The sequence below is a fragment of the Ctenocephalides felis genome, unplaced genomic scaffold, assembly GCF_003426905.1.
Source record: "Ctenocephalides felis isolate EL2017-DRISC unplaced genomic scaffold, ASM342690v1 CF-g0.4_SCAFFOLD_01886, whole genome shotgun sequence".
NCBI classification, from domain to species: Eukaryota; Metazoa; Arthropoda; class Insecta; order Siphonaptera; family Pulicidae; genus Ctenocephalides; species Ctenocephalides felis.
This window is the reverse complement of record NW_020538040.1, coordinates 33223785-33244942: the sequence shown is the minus strand read 5'-3', so window position 1 is coordinate 33244942 and position 21158 is coordinate 33223785. Positions and strand designations below refer to the sequence as shown.

At 27.7% G+C, this 21158-nt stretch overlaps 1 protein-coding gene across 1 annotated transcript; it reads left to right on the top strand.

The window, feature by feature from the left end:
* Positions 1-11096: 11096 nt before the first annotated feature.
* On the top strand, positions 11097-19735 carry LOC113378774 (troponin C). The gene is made up of 6 exons (XM_026619368.1): positions 11097-11194; positions 11394-11421; positions 16259-16402; positions 18136-18255; positions 19172-19303; positions 19627-19735. Exons 1-6 carry the CDS (start codon positions 11192-11194, stop codon positions 19659-19661), a joined length of 462 nt encoding a protein of 153 aa, XP_026475153.1. The 5' UTR covers positions 11097-11191; the 3' UTR covers positions 19662-19735.
* The last annotated feature ends 1423 nt before the right edge of the window (positions 19736-21158 follow it).

Here is a 21158-nt window from a genome sequence, read left to right as displayed (position 1 = left end):
AATCAATAATTAATAAAATAAAATCAAATACATATCACCCTAAATTTTTAAGTTAATGTTTAAATGTTAATAAAATGTCAATTTAATAAAATTGTATATGTAATGTTTATCCAAAATTTTATTAAGCAAAAAATGTGACTTTTATGCTAATGATCTATGTATATTTTAGATGTACCTAATTAACGATAATCTACATTGTATAATTTTTATAGAGAATTTTTTTAAAAAAATTGTATAATACATATTTAAAATTTAGTGATTAGTGATAAACACAATTACTAATAAAAAATTAAGAATGACAACTGGTATAACATGTTACATAAGAATGACATGTATATAACGTTAAGATATATTATTTATTATATATAAAATTTCGCAGTTACTGTGCGATCGTAATCATTGTCAACTTTGTATGTTCTTATAGATTAAATTCAATGCACTCCTTTCTGAACATAGAATACTATTAATAGTATAAACTATCCAGGAGCACATATCCCATTATATGATATCAAAATGATCTATAAACAAACGAAGATGCATTATTAATTAGATTTATATTTGTTGGTCAAATTTTACTTTTAAATATATTAATGTTTTTTAAATCATGTTATTAAATTGTATGTGATAAGTTAATAAACAAATAAAAACCGAATTAAATTTTATTTCGGGGCGCATGGAAAGTTCAATTCATTTAGCAATACATAATTTGTAGTTGTAGGTTATATTTTTTTCGTATATTATTTTTCAATATTTACCCTTTCTACGTGCGTCGTCTATAAAAAATGATAAATGGTAATCTGCCCGAAGGCAGGTTCATGGTGTAAGAGCCACCACAAATCAATGATTCATTGCCACCATTATTAAGGATCTTTTGACAGCGTGAGGTCAATTAGATGCAAAAGTTGAACTAAAGCTTGTTTGACATTTTTGAATTTTTTACCCATTAATACAATTTGTACGGCTAAAACATGTAATAATCAGAGTTTAAATCCACTTTTCATCCCCAGTTATCATTCGGTTCAAAATTATGTTCCGAGCAAGCAAAGATGTGCATATGACAACTTGATCATCCAAATTTTTTTTGACTTTTTCATATGACACGCGTCTTGAGTACTTCTACACTAATCCTATCTTCGGAATATGGTTAGAAATGGTTTGTTGGCCTGAATTAAGCCTTTCTGCGATTTCCGATGTTGTCAGAATAATATTTTGCTCCAACATTACCTTGACAAGATCAAAGCCCAAAACAGAAAGCACGAAATCACCGGTTTCAAATTTGTCGTACCATTTTTTGCATGTTCTAATGAAACTGTACCTTTAATACCTAACACTTTCAATGAATTTTTATACATGTTTTTGTATCTTTTCCTCTTTGATAAAATTTGTATCAAATGCAGTGGCGTACATAAAATTCATCAGTCGCCACGGATATATACTATCATTTCACTTCGACTAATGTGAATGAACTTCATTAATCGACCTTTGATATTTGATCATCACGAATGAATAATTAAAAATCGTTGAGAATTATATTTGGATTATAATATTGAACTGATGTGCTTTAAAATATTTTGTGGCCAACATCGTCAGTGCCAGGAGCAATTTTAATTTTTCGTGAATATTTTTAATAGTAAACGAATTCGTGTAAAATCACCTCTCAGTTGCTATTTCTAAAAAAACAGCGTCTCAAGTTACCATGCATATATGCTTTCGAAATGCATATATTTTACTCCTATCCCACGTTGTAATGCTCTGAAAATATATCACATCTGGCGACTCCTGGAACTTGCTTCATGTGTTTTTGAAATGAAAAAGGCAAAGATTTATAAAATAATCTTGTGAAGTGTTTATTAGTTTTTGGCAAAGGCAGGTCCAGTCATTTCGAAGATACGAAGCTAAATGTGTAAAAAATGGCAGTTTTTGACTGAACTAAGCGTCCGATATAATTGATTTGAAAAACTTTTTGCTTGTCTTAACAAAATAATTGATTTTAGAAAAAACAAATTTTGTTTAAACTTTTTTTTTTCAAAAAAAAATTTTTTTGTATATCGAAAATAATTCAGTTTTTATTTTTAATTCTGACTATAGTTCGAATATACTTTAAACAAATAATTTCAACTTTGCAATTCAGTTTATATAATTCTTATGTTAGTTATTATGAATATTAGACAATATAACAATATTAATAATAATCTAGTTGAAAACATTCAGTATTCCTCGAACATTCCGTTACGGTACGGGAAGTTCCAGCAATTTGCCTTAAGGCACGATGCCATACACCCCACTAGTTTACTTTATAGATCCACTGATGATGACATCAAATTGTATGTCGAAACGTTTGGAATTAAAGAAAAAACATTTAGTTTACCTTATTGTATAATATATTTAATATTTATTGATTATTCTATAAATTTTAAATATTTATTATATTTTATAGTTGCCCTCAAAAGAAGAATCAAATTGGTATTCAAAACGTATGGAAAATTATTAAAAAACTGTTTTTAAGTTTTATTGTTAATAACTGGATGGATTCCCTTTGGAAAACGTTGTTTCTAATTATATGTATCATTGCAATCGAGAAGGGAACCAGGAAGTATGAAATTAGAAGTATGGTAAATTAAATGCATAAATGTTTATAAAAAAGTGATATAGTGGATATTGGGAATGATAAACACGAAAGTGAAAAGCGAATCATTGTTTTGTGGTGCTCTCAAACCATGGATCTGTCTTTCGGCATACTATTATTTATTCTTATTATCGTTGCGATATTATATGGGCTTTTTCATACAATGTTGCAAAAATACAATAAAACTGTGTTTCGTATGATTTCTTAAATTATATTAATCTTTTTCTTTGATCTGATATTGTCTAAAAGTCGCTTCTCCATTACCATGGGTTTTTCAAAACATAGTCATATAATAAATCATATGTTTTAACAATTATTCTGTTTTTTTTGGTTTTTTATTTAATATTTCAAACCAAAAATTCAAACATATTTTAATTTTATTTATATATTATGTATATTGACTTGTATGAGATTGGATCAAAACGAGTAGTTTTTTTCTTAATAAAATTATCATCTTAAATTTGATTTAAAACAGATTTTCATAAAATATAAATTAAATAATAAAACAATAAATTTTGAAATAATAATAATTTTGATTAAAATTAGATTTTACTGTATTCTTTGAACTGCAAAATAAAAATTAAGTCACTTTAACCTAAGCTTAATCCATTATGACTTTTATCAACAATTATCAAAAGCTTATATTCAATACTTATATTAATAATATTATATGACGTTTTGGTACAGTATTTTGTGTTAGATTGAATTCTGTGTTACAACTAAATTCGATATGTCGATGAGAATATGCAACTTGAATAGTTAGTAGTAAAAATATTAAGTGGTTAACAGAGAAGAGAGGTTCATAAACGATTTTCGTAAAGTGTTTTAACTAGTTCCATTTTCACTAAACACTAATAGCTTGGCAGAGTAGGCAGCCTAGAAAACTTTTTTAGATGTCTAAAAGCTCGTTCACACAGCGCTGCGGTGTTTTTTTTTTTATTTGGTTCTCAAATGATCATACGAACGTTTAGAAGTTTTTCTAGCTAAACATGCTTTGTCGTTTTTTTAATTACAAATTGACAAGCCAAATTGCAAACGTTTAAAAGTTTTTGTAGCTATATTATTAGTTGACAAGCCATAGTTAGAATCGAAGTAAATAATGAAAATAATTTTGCAAATTGATTTCAAAAAACATGATAGTACCCGTAATTATTATTACATTACATAGAACCACAGTATATAGTGGTTCTATGTAATGTAATAATAATAAATTCTAGTCTGTCCGAAAGCAGGTCTATAGTGTTGTATAAAGCACCACAAATCAATAATTTCCTTTCTTTCTCTTGTTTATTATACTCATTACCATTTTACACCACTATTCACATTTCTGCATTGCTCTTTCCATACTTCCATGCTTTCTGGTCCTGTGCTTAGGCTTTTAGTTCCCTATATTTTCTTTTCTCGCTTAAGTCATCAACCATCTGTATTTTCCTTCTTTCCAATCTTTTTAGTCCTTCTATTTTACCTTCGACGACATTATGTAGAAGGCACTCTTTCGCAGAATGGGTCCGACCCAGTTTCTTTTCCGTTTCAGGATCGTGCTCAGTAGAATTCTCTCTTCGCCCACTTTTCTCAAGATTTCTTCAAATGGTCCTATGTAGGGAAAAAAAGTTATACGATTTTTTACCTAAAACTTCATAAAGGTTTTAAAACTATGTTTTGTTACTTACATCTTACAATTGCAAAATAAGACATAGTACCGTAGTAGTTTGAGGGCCTTTATTAAGGGGGGGTATAGTAACAAATCGGGAACGGTACGAAAATTTCCAGAAATTTGCCTTGAAGCACGATGCCATGCACACAGTATAGTGTGTGTATGTATGAATATATATATATATAATATATATATATAGATATATATATATATATGTGTATATATATGTGTATTACACATAAGTGAATGTTGTTAATTATGCGCCTCTCTTTCGAAAAAGAGAGGCTTCCAAAAATTTGGTTAAAACAATTAGTTCCTTCCTCTTGATCTTCTACATCGCCACGATCCAGAATTCTTGATCCATTTTTCAGTCGGAGACCATCAAATTTATCTACATACCAGCAGTACTCTGCGGCGTGCGCTAGATTACGAATACGAATACAAATTCTCTTGTATTTCCGAACAAATGTGAATATTAATGAATGATGTATGGTTTTTCTTATTCAATTCCGTGATAATATTTTATTGTTTCTGCTTAAAGACATGTTATATAAGGATTAAGATTAGCAAAATCATTTGCATTTACAATTGCCCCTTGTTAATAATAATAATAAGTCCTTTGTTTTTTGATAATGTTTCATACTTTATATAAAGCCTGAAGATGGAAAGTATCTAATTCTAAAATATAGAATATAAACTTTTTTTGCAAAAAAAAAATCCTTTTCATATTACGACACACTAATCAGAACACACACAAATTAAAAACAAATCCTTGACTTACATATCAAATATATATTTATTACTGTAACTGTTTATTCAGTTCATATTGATGACTCTTATGGTACTCAATTTATCTTCAGAAAAATTTTATATCATAAATATATTTTATATCATAAATACTTATACTTTTTTCACTGAAGATGAATCAAAAGAAGTCTCGAAACTTTTCCAATTTTATTACAAAGAAATCAAACCTAACTTGGTTTTTCTTCTATAATTTGATGGATGCCCGGGAAAGCTTTTTGCAATGTTAAATTTTTTGTATGTATTTATTTTTGTATGTAGTATCAAGTGTATTTATTTTTTACCTGATTTTTTTTAAAAATATCTAAACATTTAAAAAAAACTTAATATTATTTCAATTTTTTTCGTAACTAAAAATACACTTTGTGTTCGGTTGGGGCGGGGGTGATTTTGAATATCACCACGTATCGCCAAGGAGGAGAGAGAGGTCATAAATTCCTTAAAAAATCGATCACGTGATTAATCGACGCCCTCTTTACCTTCTGGCTGTCTCATTTTTGCAAGCCGAGGGGGTAAAAAACACTAGGTCGCAAATTTTTGAAAAAAACAGTAAAAAACACATTTTTACACAGATGAATTAGTTGGGAGTTTTATTGAACATAGTCAGATAGTTGTTTGTTTTATATGTAATTTTTTGTTGTAATATAATTGGTTTGATTTTTACAATACAATTGCTCAAAGTCAAATTGTACCTTTGTGCCCCGCATATATATATATACGAGTATATATATATATATATATATATATATATATATATATATATATATATATATATAGATGGTAAAGTCTTGGATTTTTAAATATTTTGTAGAGCTTGAAAAAAGAAAAGGTTACTGAAATTAATAATTAATTCTGTTTTTTAGTAACCTTTCCTTAAAACTTTCTAAAACTATCTAATTTTTTAACATTTTTAATATTTTTTTATATAATCCATTCATTTATTTTTATCATTTTCATTTTGATTATATTGCCATATTTCTGTACATTATTTTTTCACAATTTTATTCATTTTATATAAAAAATCCATCATCTTCTGCTTAACTTAAACATATTGTTTGCTTAAATCTCAACAAGATCATGTTTCCTGACAGATGTTCTGAAGATGGAACGTACCAAGTTCCGAAACGTCGACAGTAAATAAATAAAAAAATGTTTTTTTAAAATTTTTTTTTTGTTTCCTATAACTTTTTCGATTCTTTGTTCGAAGCTCTACGAAATATTTACAAATCCAAGACTCTACCATCTAATAAATATATATGCACATTATACTAAAGGGCATATCAAACATATAGTAAATTTTCATTTTCTCTATAGTAGATTCTGGTTCGTTTTCTCGGACTAGGAGAATCCTGGCTACGCTCATGACATCGAATCAAAAATAAATAAATCAATGCTAGCACGCGCTAAAATTCGTATAGTGGCTTCCCATTCAATCGGTTATAAGAAAATGCTGCAGCGGCCCCTGGATTAACATGTAAGCAGTTTATAAGAAACAATATTGTACATATATAACTGTAATGTAAGCATTTCTGAATTACAGGCGGAAAGTTACGCTAAGAAAAATTTGGCTCGCATACGATACAATACGAAATTACAGCATTGTTTTGTAATCGTCTATAAGAATATACTAATACCTACCCAACCTTACAATTTATAAACTTATCGTTTTCGTTTAAAATAACTTTTCTTAATTAACATGAGTGTATTTAATTACATTGCAACTTTAAGAATCTTATTAGGGGGCGTCCATTAATCACGTGAATTTTTTAGGGGGAGGGGGGGATTTGACAAAAAATCACAAAATATTACGTGGGGGGAAGTATAGTAAGATATCACATGTATTTATTTTTTACTTGAATTTTTTTTTTTTAAATCCAAACATTTCAAAAAAATCAAAAATTTTACATTTTTTTCTCGTAACTAAAATTACATGTAATGTTTGGTGCTGGATGGGGGGGGGGGTTAATTTTAAATATCACCACGTATCACCAAGGGGAAGGGAGGGTCAAAAATCTCTTATAGTAAATTCAAATGAAATTGTTATAACATTCATAAAACAATTTTTTATATTTCGGATACAGGATTGCAGACTCATTACAGTAAAAAAAATATCATAATATCGCAAATTGTAAAGTGTTTAAAATTGATTAATGTCTTGAGATTCATCTCACGTTAAAAATTCTTTTAAATATTCACCGCGCAAAAGTCCCAAAATACAAAATTTTTAAATCCCAAATCTGAAAAATAAAAAATAAGCGCAGTATTAAAAAGATAATAAAGTATGAAAACTAGTTGCAATGATATAAAATATTGAAACTAATATTTTCAATAATTTTCAAAAAAAAAAAAATAATTGGTAAGATAATGAAAATGGGAATTGTCGAAAGAAAAGTTGTATGAAATATAGAAGTCCTCTGTCTGGCACCTAACAGTCTGGAAAGCCCAATAGTCCGGTATCGTTTCGGAAAATTTTGGTTCTCTTCAAAAGTGTGCTTTTATACCAAATAAAAACGCTGAAGAACAATTCAAAAGTTTTGGGGATAGTTGGGACGAGAATAGAAATATATTAAGGAATAATTTTAATATTGGCTCATTAAATATTTATGAAATTAAAAACTACTCAGTCGGTAACAACTGAAATATTGCCTTCTAGACAAACATTAAAAACAACAACAATTATTAGCCGGCCAAGAGTTAGGAGTTGCTGAAAGTGTTTGTCATTATTCTGATGGTTCTGATGGCTCAGAAACTTCAGGTTTCGACATTAAATTCGAAGACTTGATGTAACTTCAAAAATAATTTTAGCAACCCAAACAATCTCTGCAGAAAAATATAATTTGAATTTGAAAAATTTGTGCAATAATTTAAATCTTCACTAGGTGGGGGAGGGTAAAAGCAGCCAAAAAAAACAAAGACCAATTAACAGTTTTTCCATGACTAATGACTGCCGTTTTTCCATGACTAATGACTCTCCTTTAAAGACTGCTTTTCATCAACACTTGGTAGTGTTTTCGTAGTTAAATTATTAACTAAATTGTTTTTATAATTACCGCCCGATAGTCCGGAATTTTCGATAGTTCGGCACCTAGGCCGGTACCGAGTGCGCCCTACTAATGGATTTTTACTGCAATTATTGGCATATCATTATCAAAATATTGTTTAATGTGGAAATTGACATATTCAGATATATCGTAAAAGTTTTATACTTTTAAAATTGATGATGCTGTGAAATTGATTGTGTAGTCCAGTCATTATAGTAAGTTTACCTCGGTATTCGAGATACCCAGCTGTAGATCTGTGAATACTCTAAAAGTTGTCTCAAAACCTACATATGGTAGGGTGTACATATCATATCTAGGTTTTGAGACAAATTTTAGGGTATTTACAGACCTACAGCTGGGTATCTCAAATTCCTAGATTCTTACCTAATTTAAGCTTAAATGACTGGACTTATGTAGCAGAGGTAGAATAAAAAAAAATCTTCTATCTAATCCTTCAATCGTCTTAAAAAAAGTTGCAAGTTTGGAAATTAGTTTCTTTATATTCATATTTTTTGTTTTATAATAATAATTCGAATTATTATATCTCTGACGATAAAACATGGTTTTGACAATTTTGAGTGAGCACATGTTTTCGATCATCACTCCAATCTAACCTAGGCGATTAATTTTATAAAGCTATATCAAATAATATTTAAATGCTTATCAAAATTAACAAAATACAATTTACACATACATATAAACACATTTTTTTCTTCGCGCTAAATAATTCAGAATGGCTTAAAACGTCTGGAAAACAAGGAATTACTGAACTAAATTTTCTCAAAATATAAACTTTTCTGCCGGAAAGTTATCTTGTTGAGATCTTTGAATACATTGAATTTATTGCTTTCAGTTACTTAATATAAACATCAATATCTAATCATAGAGAATTTGTTGAGCCAAACTCAACGTAGCACACTTGACTTGTTGTGGGCGTACGATTGACACTTTCATTATATATATGAAAATAAGATAAATTTACTTAAACATAAATATTTAATATCATTAGATATTATATATAAATATATATTAGGTACAACTAAACCGCCAATATGTAAAATAAAGAATAATATAATTATTTGTTTATACTAGTTTCGATATTACACCTGTGTCAACATTCAGCAAAAAAAAATTCAAAATTAATTAAACAAATAATATTATTAAATTATTATATTTATTCGACGTATTAGCTGTTTAATTATGACTAATATGTTACAATGTGGAAAAAACTTTCAAGAATTGTTGGAACTTATATCCGTTTTATAAATAAATATTAAATTTATAAAATTTTTCAACAAATTCAATATTGATATTATCGAAAATAGCGAGAACTACAATTAATTTCAAATTTCAGATTTTTCGAAATTTTTAAATAATTCTGAAATTACAGTTATTCTATAAATGTTAAGAAATTTGAAATTTTTAGTATTGTTTTTTTTTATTTAAAACAAAAATGAATATTTTATAAATAATAAAAACTGAATTTTATATTGAAATTGTAAAAAAATAATGTTGTAGGCTTTCAATTTTATATTAAAAATGCATTTTTTATATATAGAAGTAATTAGTTTAAAAACTTGAAAATTGATTGCAATAATGTTGACCATGCAATTTTATCGATTTTGTAGGTTTATTTATAACGACATTGAAAATTAGAGTGTAAAATCTCAAATAATGTAAAAAATCATACTATGATGTACTTATGTGATGCTTCTTTTTACACATTATTATTGGTACGAAATTAAAAAATAGTTTTTTACAGAGTTGTAGATAATTTTATTAGCATTTTGACGATATACATATAATAATATATATTGTGTAACAAATTTTGGCAGTATAAATGAAATTCACAAATACAAAAAAAATCACTAATAGCTAAGTGAACTTTAATAAATTTCACATATATTTCATATTTATTTTTTTTTTTGAAAACTTTATCTACTTTTAAACAATATATCATTATTAGGATAGTCCTTAATAAGGACATTTTTGATTTTTTTTGCTTCTAGGGGCTCAAATGCTTCCAAATTGATAAAAAAAATCCTCTTTAAGTTTTAGCACTTAATATTGTCTTTTAGATAGTGCGCAATTCAATCAAAGTTTTGTATAGAAATAGCATGGGAAAATTTTCAAAAATTTTAAAAATGGTTTTTAGATATAACTTAAAGAACAAATGAATAAGTTTTATTCAAAATTTGACGCTCTACAAACCAAATTATAAAAAACCTGTTTTGTAGAGCGTCGAATTTTCAATAAAAGATGACACGAATTGTCACTTTTAATTCATTTGTCGCCAAGTTATACCTAAAAAAAACATTTTTAAAATTTTCGAAATTTGTTAGTTCTATACGAAACTTTGATTGAATTGCGCACTATCTAAAAGTTAATATTAAGAGCTAAAACTTTCAGAGAATTTTTTTTTATTAATTTGGAAGTATTTAAGCCCCTGGGAGTAATAAAATTCGAAAATGTCCATATTAATCATTATAAATAGCCCTAAAGTTAAATTTTATTATAATAATGCTAAATGTAAAAAAGTGTTTAGAACCCATTTATGAAAAGTATGAGAAAGGGTACTAAAGATGCACACATAAATAGTTCAAAAGTTTTCACAAGGTCTTTAATGTGATTCCTATAAGTGTTTCAAGGTAAAATATAATATATAAATATATATATATATATATATATATATATATACATATATAATACATGTAGACTTTATAACAAAAGAACGAAGTGCATGCCAAGGATGGCAGTAACAGCATAAATTTAATTTGGCGCGAAGATACTGTGCGGTACATGTGAAAGCATCAAAATTTGTAATAGAACTTAGGACGTATAAAATATCTTGGCAGAGATATGTCAATAACCAAAAATAAAAGCAAAAATCTCGAGCAATAAGTGTTCCCCTTCTCATCAATTTGAACGAAATTGCTATAATGTATGTTTAAGTATTTTAAATGCCCCTCCTAGTAGGTTTCCGAATGGGTTTTAGAGGACCAGTCAGTTGCTTGCTGAAGTTTGTTTAAGTAAGAACGAAAGCGTCGTCTGTGATCTACAGTAACAATGGTAAGCCTGAACGTGGATCCTTTCAAGTGATATAAATATTATAAATTGTTTTGCTAACAAAATAAATTTATACCTATCATTAGAAAATCAATAATAAAATAAGTGTATCGTTGTTGTTTAAAAAAGTGTGAATTACCTACATATATAAAAAATCGTTACCAATACTCTTAATTAATGCAATCCTGAATTACCATTTCAGGAGGAGCTCGACAAGGATCAAATCAAACGTAAGTGTTAACATATTTATGTAATAAGTTATTTAAATTATTATTTTATTTATGCATGCGAATATCATCAATTTTGTAAAATTTTACTTACTCAAGTATTAACACTACAAGACGTAAAAACAAGGAGCTACGCAAGTGCTTTAAAAGTTGATTATTGTGACGACAATAGATATTGTCCTATATCATGTGTTCATGTGCCAGTTTGTGCAGTTAAATTTATATTACTTATTTGAATTTTCTGTATCTACGTTACAATTGCAGACAATTTTTTTATAAAATATTGAGGTTATACACCGATGCCTCATCGTTCAAAAAGCGAACCTACCCTAACCACGTGTTTCCCATTTTTATTTGATCGGAAGAAATGTTCGAGCCGGCTACATGTTATGATTCTATGGAATACTACCAATTTTCTTATGTTATTATTTCTTGACATTTTATGTCATTTGAGATAACGAATATAAGCGAAAATAGCGTGGACGGTTTGTTTACTTTATTGAATCCTGTTAAATTGGGTGTTTCCATTTAGTTTTCTGCGTCAGAGAGGCAGCTAATGTTACTACACTGTACCCATTATAAGCTGCCTGATGGTTTACATTAACTCTGCAGAGATTTTAGTAGTTCGTTACAATATTGATTTCAAAAACGAATTTATTTTCTAAGAAAACTGTTATGATTATTATAGCCCCATTAAAAGCTTTTGTGATCACGTTCCAGTATTTACAAAGTAATTTTTTAAAAATGAAGTAAATGAATTTTACTATTTTTTAATAACATTTCTGGGGATATCTTTTAAATAAAAAACTTTATTTTTTTTATTTTGATTTACCTTAACTTCTTCCTTCCTATTCACTTTAAAACTAACACTGGTTAATGATATTAACAATAGTAATCGTGTAACAAAGAGGAAACAATATTGACTTAAATTGCAAAAAAAATTAAATTAACTTATCTGAGTTAGTAATTAAAATAAATCAATTCATCAATAACAAACAAACTCGAAAGCCGAAAAAACTATTTCAAGAGTTTTGAAATATGACACTGGAGAATGATGAAGAGTTTATATGGACACGTGCTTTGGCAGCCTATATCGAATATATAGGTTGTTCTATAAATTATTTAACTGCTTACATTTTAAATAAAAATAAAAATATAGTCAGTTACAAAACATAGAATTGTACTAAAGATAGTTAATAAAATTGCTGTAGCCGTATCATATAATCAGATAATAGAGTTAAGATAGAGTTTTAGATATTTCACTATTTTTCAATTAAATGTATTATCGAATTTTTTTAACTTATCATATAATCTAACTAGTGATGCATGGCACCGTGCTTTAAGGCAAGTTGCTGGAACTCATCGTATACTAATTTAATTATTTTTATTAATTTTGAAAAAAAAAAATTGAATTTTTTGAGAGTTTTGAGAACCCATTCAAGTCGGTTGATCCATACTGTCTAAAATGTCGAGGACATTTGTTTGAACTAAATAAGTGAACTTCAAACATTATAAATCTTGGTACGCAACTCAAGGAATTAGAAACAAAATCTGTACTTATTATTGAATACTCTATAAAATATCTGATAATTTGATGTGCAAAAGTCTAATAATCATTTTGACCACTAAATAGCATTTTTTTAACTTTTTTTCTGGATCTCCAAAACCACTGGATCTGCCTTGTCCAAAATATAACCAAAATTTAATTCCGTCAATGTTTTTATATTATTCTGATTGGATGATTTGTTCTCTCTAAAACTTATTAGTCATTTTTTTACTATTTGCCACGTATCTTCACAAGAAACTAATCAACACGTTTTCCTATCAATACAAATCGAAGTTTTTCTGAATTATAAATTGGATGATCCGTGCTCTTGAAATTGTAGACAAAAATTTGTCTCCACACATACATCAATTTTTTCTAAGGTATGCCAAAATGTTCAGAAAACTTTGAAACGTAAAGATATGCAAAAAAGAATTATTTTCCATTCGGAAATAAATTAGTTTATAAATATTAGGAATTCCTTCTGCGCGTATGAACGCAGATAAAGATAATATCTTCTGCGGTAATCAATTTCTTATTTTTCTTCTATCAACTTGTTAGATTTTTTTCTGCTTATTGATTTATTCTGACTGATTTAATTTTATAATCGCTACTTTAGTGTGAGTAATATAAGTCATTTATAATTTGATTTCGATATGCCTTAATTTACTGTCAAAAATACTACGTCCCAAAATAATTTACGTGTCCAACTTTTGCGGCTGTCGCGTTCGCTCAAACGTCTTATTGCAATGAGGTCTTGTTAGCAATAGTACATCAAAAAGAAGGCGTAAAATATATTGAATAATCACAACATCTATAAAAAAAACTGTTGGTGATTATAAAACTAAAATAAATGTATTGATTTCAAAAAAATAATAGTAATTAAGCTGATCGAATAAGCTTACGAGTTAGCGTGTCTTAATGGGCCCCGTTTAGAAATTTGTTTGAAAGCCTTTAGGAGGGTTAAAGATTTCTCTAAAATTTAAAGAAAAAAATCATTAAATTAAAAGAACTATTATTCTTCCTAATTATCTTCTTCCAAAAATTTCACGAACAATTCAAATCTCTCTCTTCTTGTCTTTTTGCGGCACGCTGAGGGGGCATCCATTAATCACGTGATCACGTGATTTTTGGACCCCTCCTCCCCCTTGGTGATATTCAAAATTACCCTCTCTCCCCTACCAAACCTCACGTGTATTTTTAGTTGCGGGAAAAATGGTAAAATTTTTTATTTTCTTTTTTGAAAATGTTTGGGTTTTTTAAAAAAAATCAGCTAAAAAATAAATACACGTTATATCTTACTATACCCCTTCCTCCCACATGTAATATTTCGTGATTTTTTGTCAAACTTCCCCTTCCCCCTAAAAACCTCACGTGATTAATGGACGTCCCCTGATTTATAAAATCATTTATAGCTGATCATTATATCAGATTTTTGCCTTTATGGAAAATTTTGGAGACTTTTGATTTACAGATACGGCTGTAGCAACTACGCTCTCCTTTTTTCGACAGTTATTATGTTTGAAGCCAAAAATGAATTAATGAAAATAATTAAATAATTAAATCACAAGGGCATATATTTAGTAAAATTAATAAATACTAATAACATTATACTTGATGGCAAATTTTCAACTAATTTACGATCGATTAAAGTTAGTGATTCCCAAAGTGGTCCACATGGTTTCCTTGAGGTCTATAATATCATTTAGGGGGTCCCCGTCTGCAAAAAAAAAATCTGGGCCCACGAAATTAAAATCAACGATCAAATATTTGTAAAATAGACAAGAAAAAGGTTTAGGGTTGTCACTGACCTCCTAGCAATAAAAAGATGTAAACTGGACATCATTAGCCGGGAGTACAATATTAAACCTTACAAAATTGTCGCCAAATGTTGACAATTAAACATATACTTATCGCTTACTTTTGTCATTATAAATTCAATTAATAAACTTAACATATTTTGTTTTTTACTTTGAATGTTTAATACTAAACTTTAGAATTAAAAAAATTATATCGGGTAAATAGAAGGCTCCCGGCAAAGCCAAAGGAGTCTACGGTACAAAAAAGTTTGAAAGCCTATGGATTATAGTACACATCCTTCATAGAATTCAATCATCGAAATTATCATGAGATAATAAAAAACGGATTTGTATTAACTAAAATCTATTTTCTAAGCATAATTTTAATAAATCTGCCAATATAATACCTGTGAAAAGAAACGGTTAAAGTAAAATCTACGTGCTACGCATCATTTCAAGGATTCTACCAACACAATCGATATTACTTAACGTATACTGCAAAATCAAATGAGCTATTAATGGAAACAAATAAAACTGTAAAATCTCCAATTTCACGCATACAATATAACAAACTATTTTATGATACCTCTATTAGTGTTAAATATATGTTTGGAATCCAGCCAAATCGTCCTTTTGAATTTAGATACGCATAGTGTAATCTAGTCGCCTGCTGACGGTACTCCGTGAAAACTAAATTATAATTAGTTTGCCTGATATATTAGTGTTTCTGTATAATTTTAACTGCTGTTATTTTTGAAAAATATACTGTTTGCTTGATTGAGAAAATGTTATTTTTATCGTTAAAAATAACACTATTTAGATAATAAAGATCGAGCCGATGCGTTGTCTATAAATAGGTCAATTATAAATAATTACAATTATATCAATTTTGTTCGTATACACGTGCTCAGGATTTGTTTACTTTTGAATATATTTATATATATATATATATATATATATATATATTTAATACTAATAATTGAATTAATTGTGATAGGAATAAGGATTCATGAAATATGAGAACTATTGTCATCATCTAATAGAATTATGTTCTACTTAGGTTTCAATTAATTCCTAATTTAGCTATATCATTTTACTTAAAGTAAGATTTTTTTAATTTTTTTTTTAATTTGCACTGCTGTATTTTTTAAATTTGCACTAATTAAATATTTGAAATAATTAAATGCATCATTTATTTATTCAATTTTAATTAGTTTTTATTTTAGTTAATCAGTTAAAGGAGTTAAGGTTTCTTTGAGGTTTTTCTGAAATTTTCACTCCCTATATTAATATCAAGCAATAAATACTAATTAAAATCAATATAATTAAAATCTATAAATATTTAAATAATAGAAGTATTTAATTGCTTACTGTTCTTCTTTAATATGATTATTGAGTATATAATTTAATAAGTATTTTATATTTCAACAACAATTTGATTTAACTGGTATTATTGATTTTATTTAAATAAATATTTATGTATTTTATCCATGTACAGTACTCAAGAATGCCTTCGATGCCTTCGATCAGGAGAAGAAAGGATGCATCGGTGTCGTCATGGTTGGTACGATTTTGGGAATGTTGGGCATCTCCCTCACTGAAGGCATGCTTAACGACATCATCAAAGAAGTAGACGTAGACGGTCAGTAATGAGATACAGAATTTTTAGAATTTAACATTTCACTAAAATTTATTCGGAGCTTATAGTCTTTGAATCAAAAGATCCAAGTTTGATAACCGCCTGGGACTGCCTGATGTCAAGCAGGTCAGTCCCAGGGAGGCATCAGTTTTTACTGGGAAATTTATATTGCTTCACGAAATACAAAAAATGGTCAATATTAGAGTTATTCTAAAAATAAATTAATAAAAGATATAGACCAATTCTGAATTTCTTTCTAAAGCCGTCTTATTAAGAAAGTTAAGTGTCCTGAAAAAAAAATCACGTTGTTCGAAAATTACGAATTTTAAGTGCAATCTAGAGCTTTGATTGAATTACGGGAAAGTCCCCAAGTGGCGGACACCTAAGGTTATTTATAAATAAATCAAAAAGTATTTTACGAAATGTTTATTAAATTATGACTTATGTTAGATATCAAAGTTAGAAATCAAACTAAATTAACAAAACCGCAATCTTTGCTAAAAAATAATTAATACTATCACATGTGTCTTTGACGAATATTCTTGAATATTGCAAAAAAAAGTCACTATTCATCCACCCTTTTGGCTGGGCCACACCGATGCTCTCAGCTGGTGCATTCATAAGCTTTTCATTCTTTGACTAGGAAATACGAAAAATGGGGGTGTGTAGTGACCGTTAGCACTCATACAGAACAAAATTAAATAATTAGAATAAATTACGCAAAATTCTCACAAGAAATATCAATATGTTGACGACTTAGTGTCCGGTGCTAAGGGACAGACATTTTCGTTCATTTGGTGGCACCTACTAAAATTGCTTAAAAGATCGAATAATATTTCACCATTTTACGGATAACAATCAAGTAGAACTTTTATCTTTGCATACCACTTAAATGTAAATACATAAATATGCCAGAATTACTTCCATTGATATTTAGGTGACGCCGTGATTTTACGCCTAAAACAGGAAAGGGTTGCTCTCGCCGTGGCCGTGTGCGTCACAGACGAGGCTTGGCGCGTGATCCTGTACTTGTGTACCCCCAGTGCCCCTTTCACTTGTATTTTGAAATGAAAAGATTTATACTCGCTTAAATAATACGTGTTAAATAGAGTGTCCGGTGCTTGGTGCCATCCGGCGTTACGGGACTTTCCCCTATCACAATTTTTTGGTTATTGTAGGTAATTTTTAATAATTTTGTTTGTTTAAACTTTAAAACCGTAATCGTGAATAACATTTTTAGGACCTGATTCTTAGGACTGAAAGATAATAACCAATTACCCCAAGTTCTCAAGAAGACTTTTTGTTGAATTATGAATTTAAAATTGTTAAAATTGATTAACTTTGAGAGACCCTTCATTTAAAAAATACACTAAGGTGTGTTGCCCATTTATTCAGGATTGTATTATCGTAAAGTACTTGTTAATTTTATTATTAAAAAAAATCGCGTAAAAAAACAAATTTTTAAAAATTGCACGATTTTTGTAAGGTGAAATAATTTTCTGCAATCTCACAACGTGTTAAATATAAAGTATCTTGTGAAAATCAAATAGGCCACATACATAAAATGCAAGACGACATAATCTAAATATATACGTTTAGTAAGATAACAAAACAAACTTATCCGAGACTCAGTCGCAGTACACTAAAAATAACACCATGTCGAATTATTTGTAAATATCTAAGAATATATATGCAAGAGCAGTTGAAATTTATTTAAAACTGATTTACGAAAATAGGTTCGGGTGAGCTGGAATTCGAAGAATTCGTAACACTAGCTGCTCGGTTCATGGTTGAGGAAGATGCTGGAGCTATGCAAGCTGAACTCAAAGAGGCCTTCAGATTATACGACAAAGAAGGTATTTGTTTATTTATTAAATTATTCAAGATTCAAGTCCCATCTCACTTGTAAACAACTACTTAAATTAGGTTCATATTACAAAATAAGACTGATGATTTTTTTATTGCCATATTAATTATAATCTGTCTCCAGGAGACATTCAGTAATTGGTTTGTAGTTAGAGATAAAGATTTTAAAAGGTAACCCAGTGGTAAACCTTTTAATTATGAAAAAGCATTATGATTAATATGAAATTTGAAGTGTTTTTAATAAATAATGATGGCCGAGTTATCCTTATAGAGATATGATAAGTAGTTATTTATACGAGTAGTATCCGTTTATTCAGTTTAGTCCAGAATATAGAAATTGCGGGATAATTTTTTTTTTTTAGAATTTACAAGTATAAATATTAATTCTTTATTACTAGCATTATATATTATATTTTTTTATTAGAAATTTTAAACTGAAAAGTTGATCGAAAGTAATATTCAAAGAATTACAAAAATTATCTGTCCGGCCTTTGATCAGTTTATAATTTGCGTTATATTCAGAATTAGACAAAAAAGTCAAATTCAATAAGACTAAATAAAATTATGCACAAATAAAAGTAAAATATACCAACAATCAATATTAAGTTCTTGCGAACAAAAAATATAATTTCAATGTTGAACAATCAATCTTTATTACACACAGCAAAATTGGAAATCTCATATAATCTGAACAAATAATAATTATATTATGATTCATGTCAAAATGAGTATATTAAAAACATGATGTAGAATATAAAAAAATAAAAAAATAGTATTTTTGGAAGTATCGCGTAAAATGTTGCTATGTCGCATCAACGGGCGCTTTCGTATTGATCGCAAGCAAATATAAAATTTAAGTTAAAAATTAAATTAAAATAATTTTAAAAATTAATATTTATTTTCTAGGAAACGGCTACATCACCACAGCTGTTTTGCGTGAGATCTTGAAAGAATTAGATGATAAAATCACATCAGAAGATCTGGACATGATGATCGCTGAAATCGACTCCGATGGCTCAGGAACTGTTGATTTTGATGGTATGTATAATTGAATATGTTCTTTTTCAATATTCAGAATAATTTTACTAATAAATTATTATATATTAACCTGCCTAATAACATTCTCAATAATATAATTAAATTTCCAAAACCAATTGATTATAGAAATTAACTAAAATTTCTATTAGGTGTTGCTTATTTTTCACTATTATTTTTTACAATCTTAATGATGCAATTTTCAAAATTTTATAAAATCTGAAACATTCTCATTTTTATTTTTTATTTTCTATTTCATTTTTAATAACTGTATAAATTATTTTATTTTTTATATAAATACTTATATATTTTGTATCAATTTACAGAATTTATGGAAGTCATGACAGGAGGAGACGATTAATGAAACAATATGAAAATTATAAATCAATTGTATAAATTGTATATGCAACCTTGTAAATAAATAAATTATTCATCTTTTCTTAATTATTGATAAGGTAAATCAAAAACATCTTCAAAAATTATTTATTTATTATATATACATATATGTAAGTGCAAATAGGATAATACTTTGTTTTTAACTTTCTGAAGGAGATAAGTTTGTTATCTGAACATTTCCAGACATTTTGGATTGTTTGACAATTTCAAAAATGATCGTATTAATTACTTCTTTGATAATCGTGCATGTCATTTCTTTAGAATTACTAGTAAAATGAAAAATATTACTTCAATGTTTTGCAAAAATATCCGAAGATTCAAGATTTTAGTTGTAAATCTGCCATAGAAGTTATGTAAGTTAAATGATAAAATTTTTGCTTATGATTGGAAACAGAAGATATTACGTATTATTTTCTATAATTTGTTTTATAAATAACGAAATTGTGGAAGCTTAAAAAATAAATGGGAAATTATTTTGTTCATTTACAATAGCCCTAAGCATTACTCAGAAAAATACAAATAATAATAATTTTTAACTCACAGATAATTTTCTTTTTTTTTTTAAAAACTGAGCAATCTAGTTTCTGTCGGTAGTATTTTGCCACAAACTTAAATAAAGTGCATTTCTTATAACAATTGGATTTCAGAGTCTACTTGATGAACAGCGATTTATAACTATTTTTTCACGGTTATCTGTATGATCGGTCTATAAGCATAATTAAATTTATACTCAAATTTAGTAACTAATTATTTATTATATATTCTATTTGAAAACTACTTATTTGACTAACAAACAATTCATTTTCTGAATAGTGGACTTGTTTCTTCTGGCTAGTGAATCCTTATTTCTTAATAAGGTTAGTAGACTTAATTCGTATGGTTTCTATACATTTTACCTATGTTTTATATAAAATATTGTCCGTTGGCCGTAATATTATCCAATCATCGCCAAAAATTAATCAGCCTGATTCCCAACGAATAAAACATGTATTTTCTTGAATAAGGCAAATTGCAATATATGGGTGATATATATACGTTTTTTACCTAGGAGTATTTATACTCTTTCAATGATGTCAGTAATAAACATTGAATCAGTATCCTTTCGTATTGAAAGAATAAATTTATAATAAGAAAGTAATTTAAATATACGAATTTACTTAGGCTTTTATAGAAAAATATCTAATATGCACGTACATTTGGTGCCTTCTTAAAATAAAAAATATAATAATTATACATATATTTAAAACAAATTCTTAACAAAAATAATAATAAAAATATTTCAAAAGAATTCTTGTGAACATGTGATAAAAAGGAAATCGATTGAAATTCTGAAAAAGGATCACATTTCAATAATTAGAAAAATTATTATAATAATTCTCTTAAAAAGAGAAATTACAGAAATAATATCAACTGATATCTTTCAAATTTTTATAACGTTTGTTCAACTTTGTTTGGAATGATT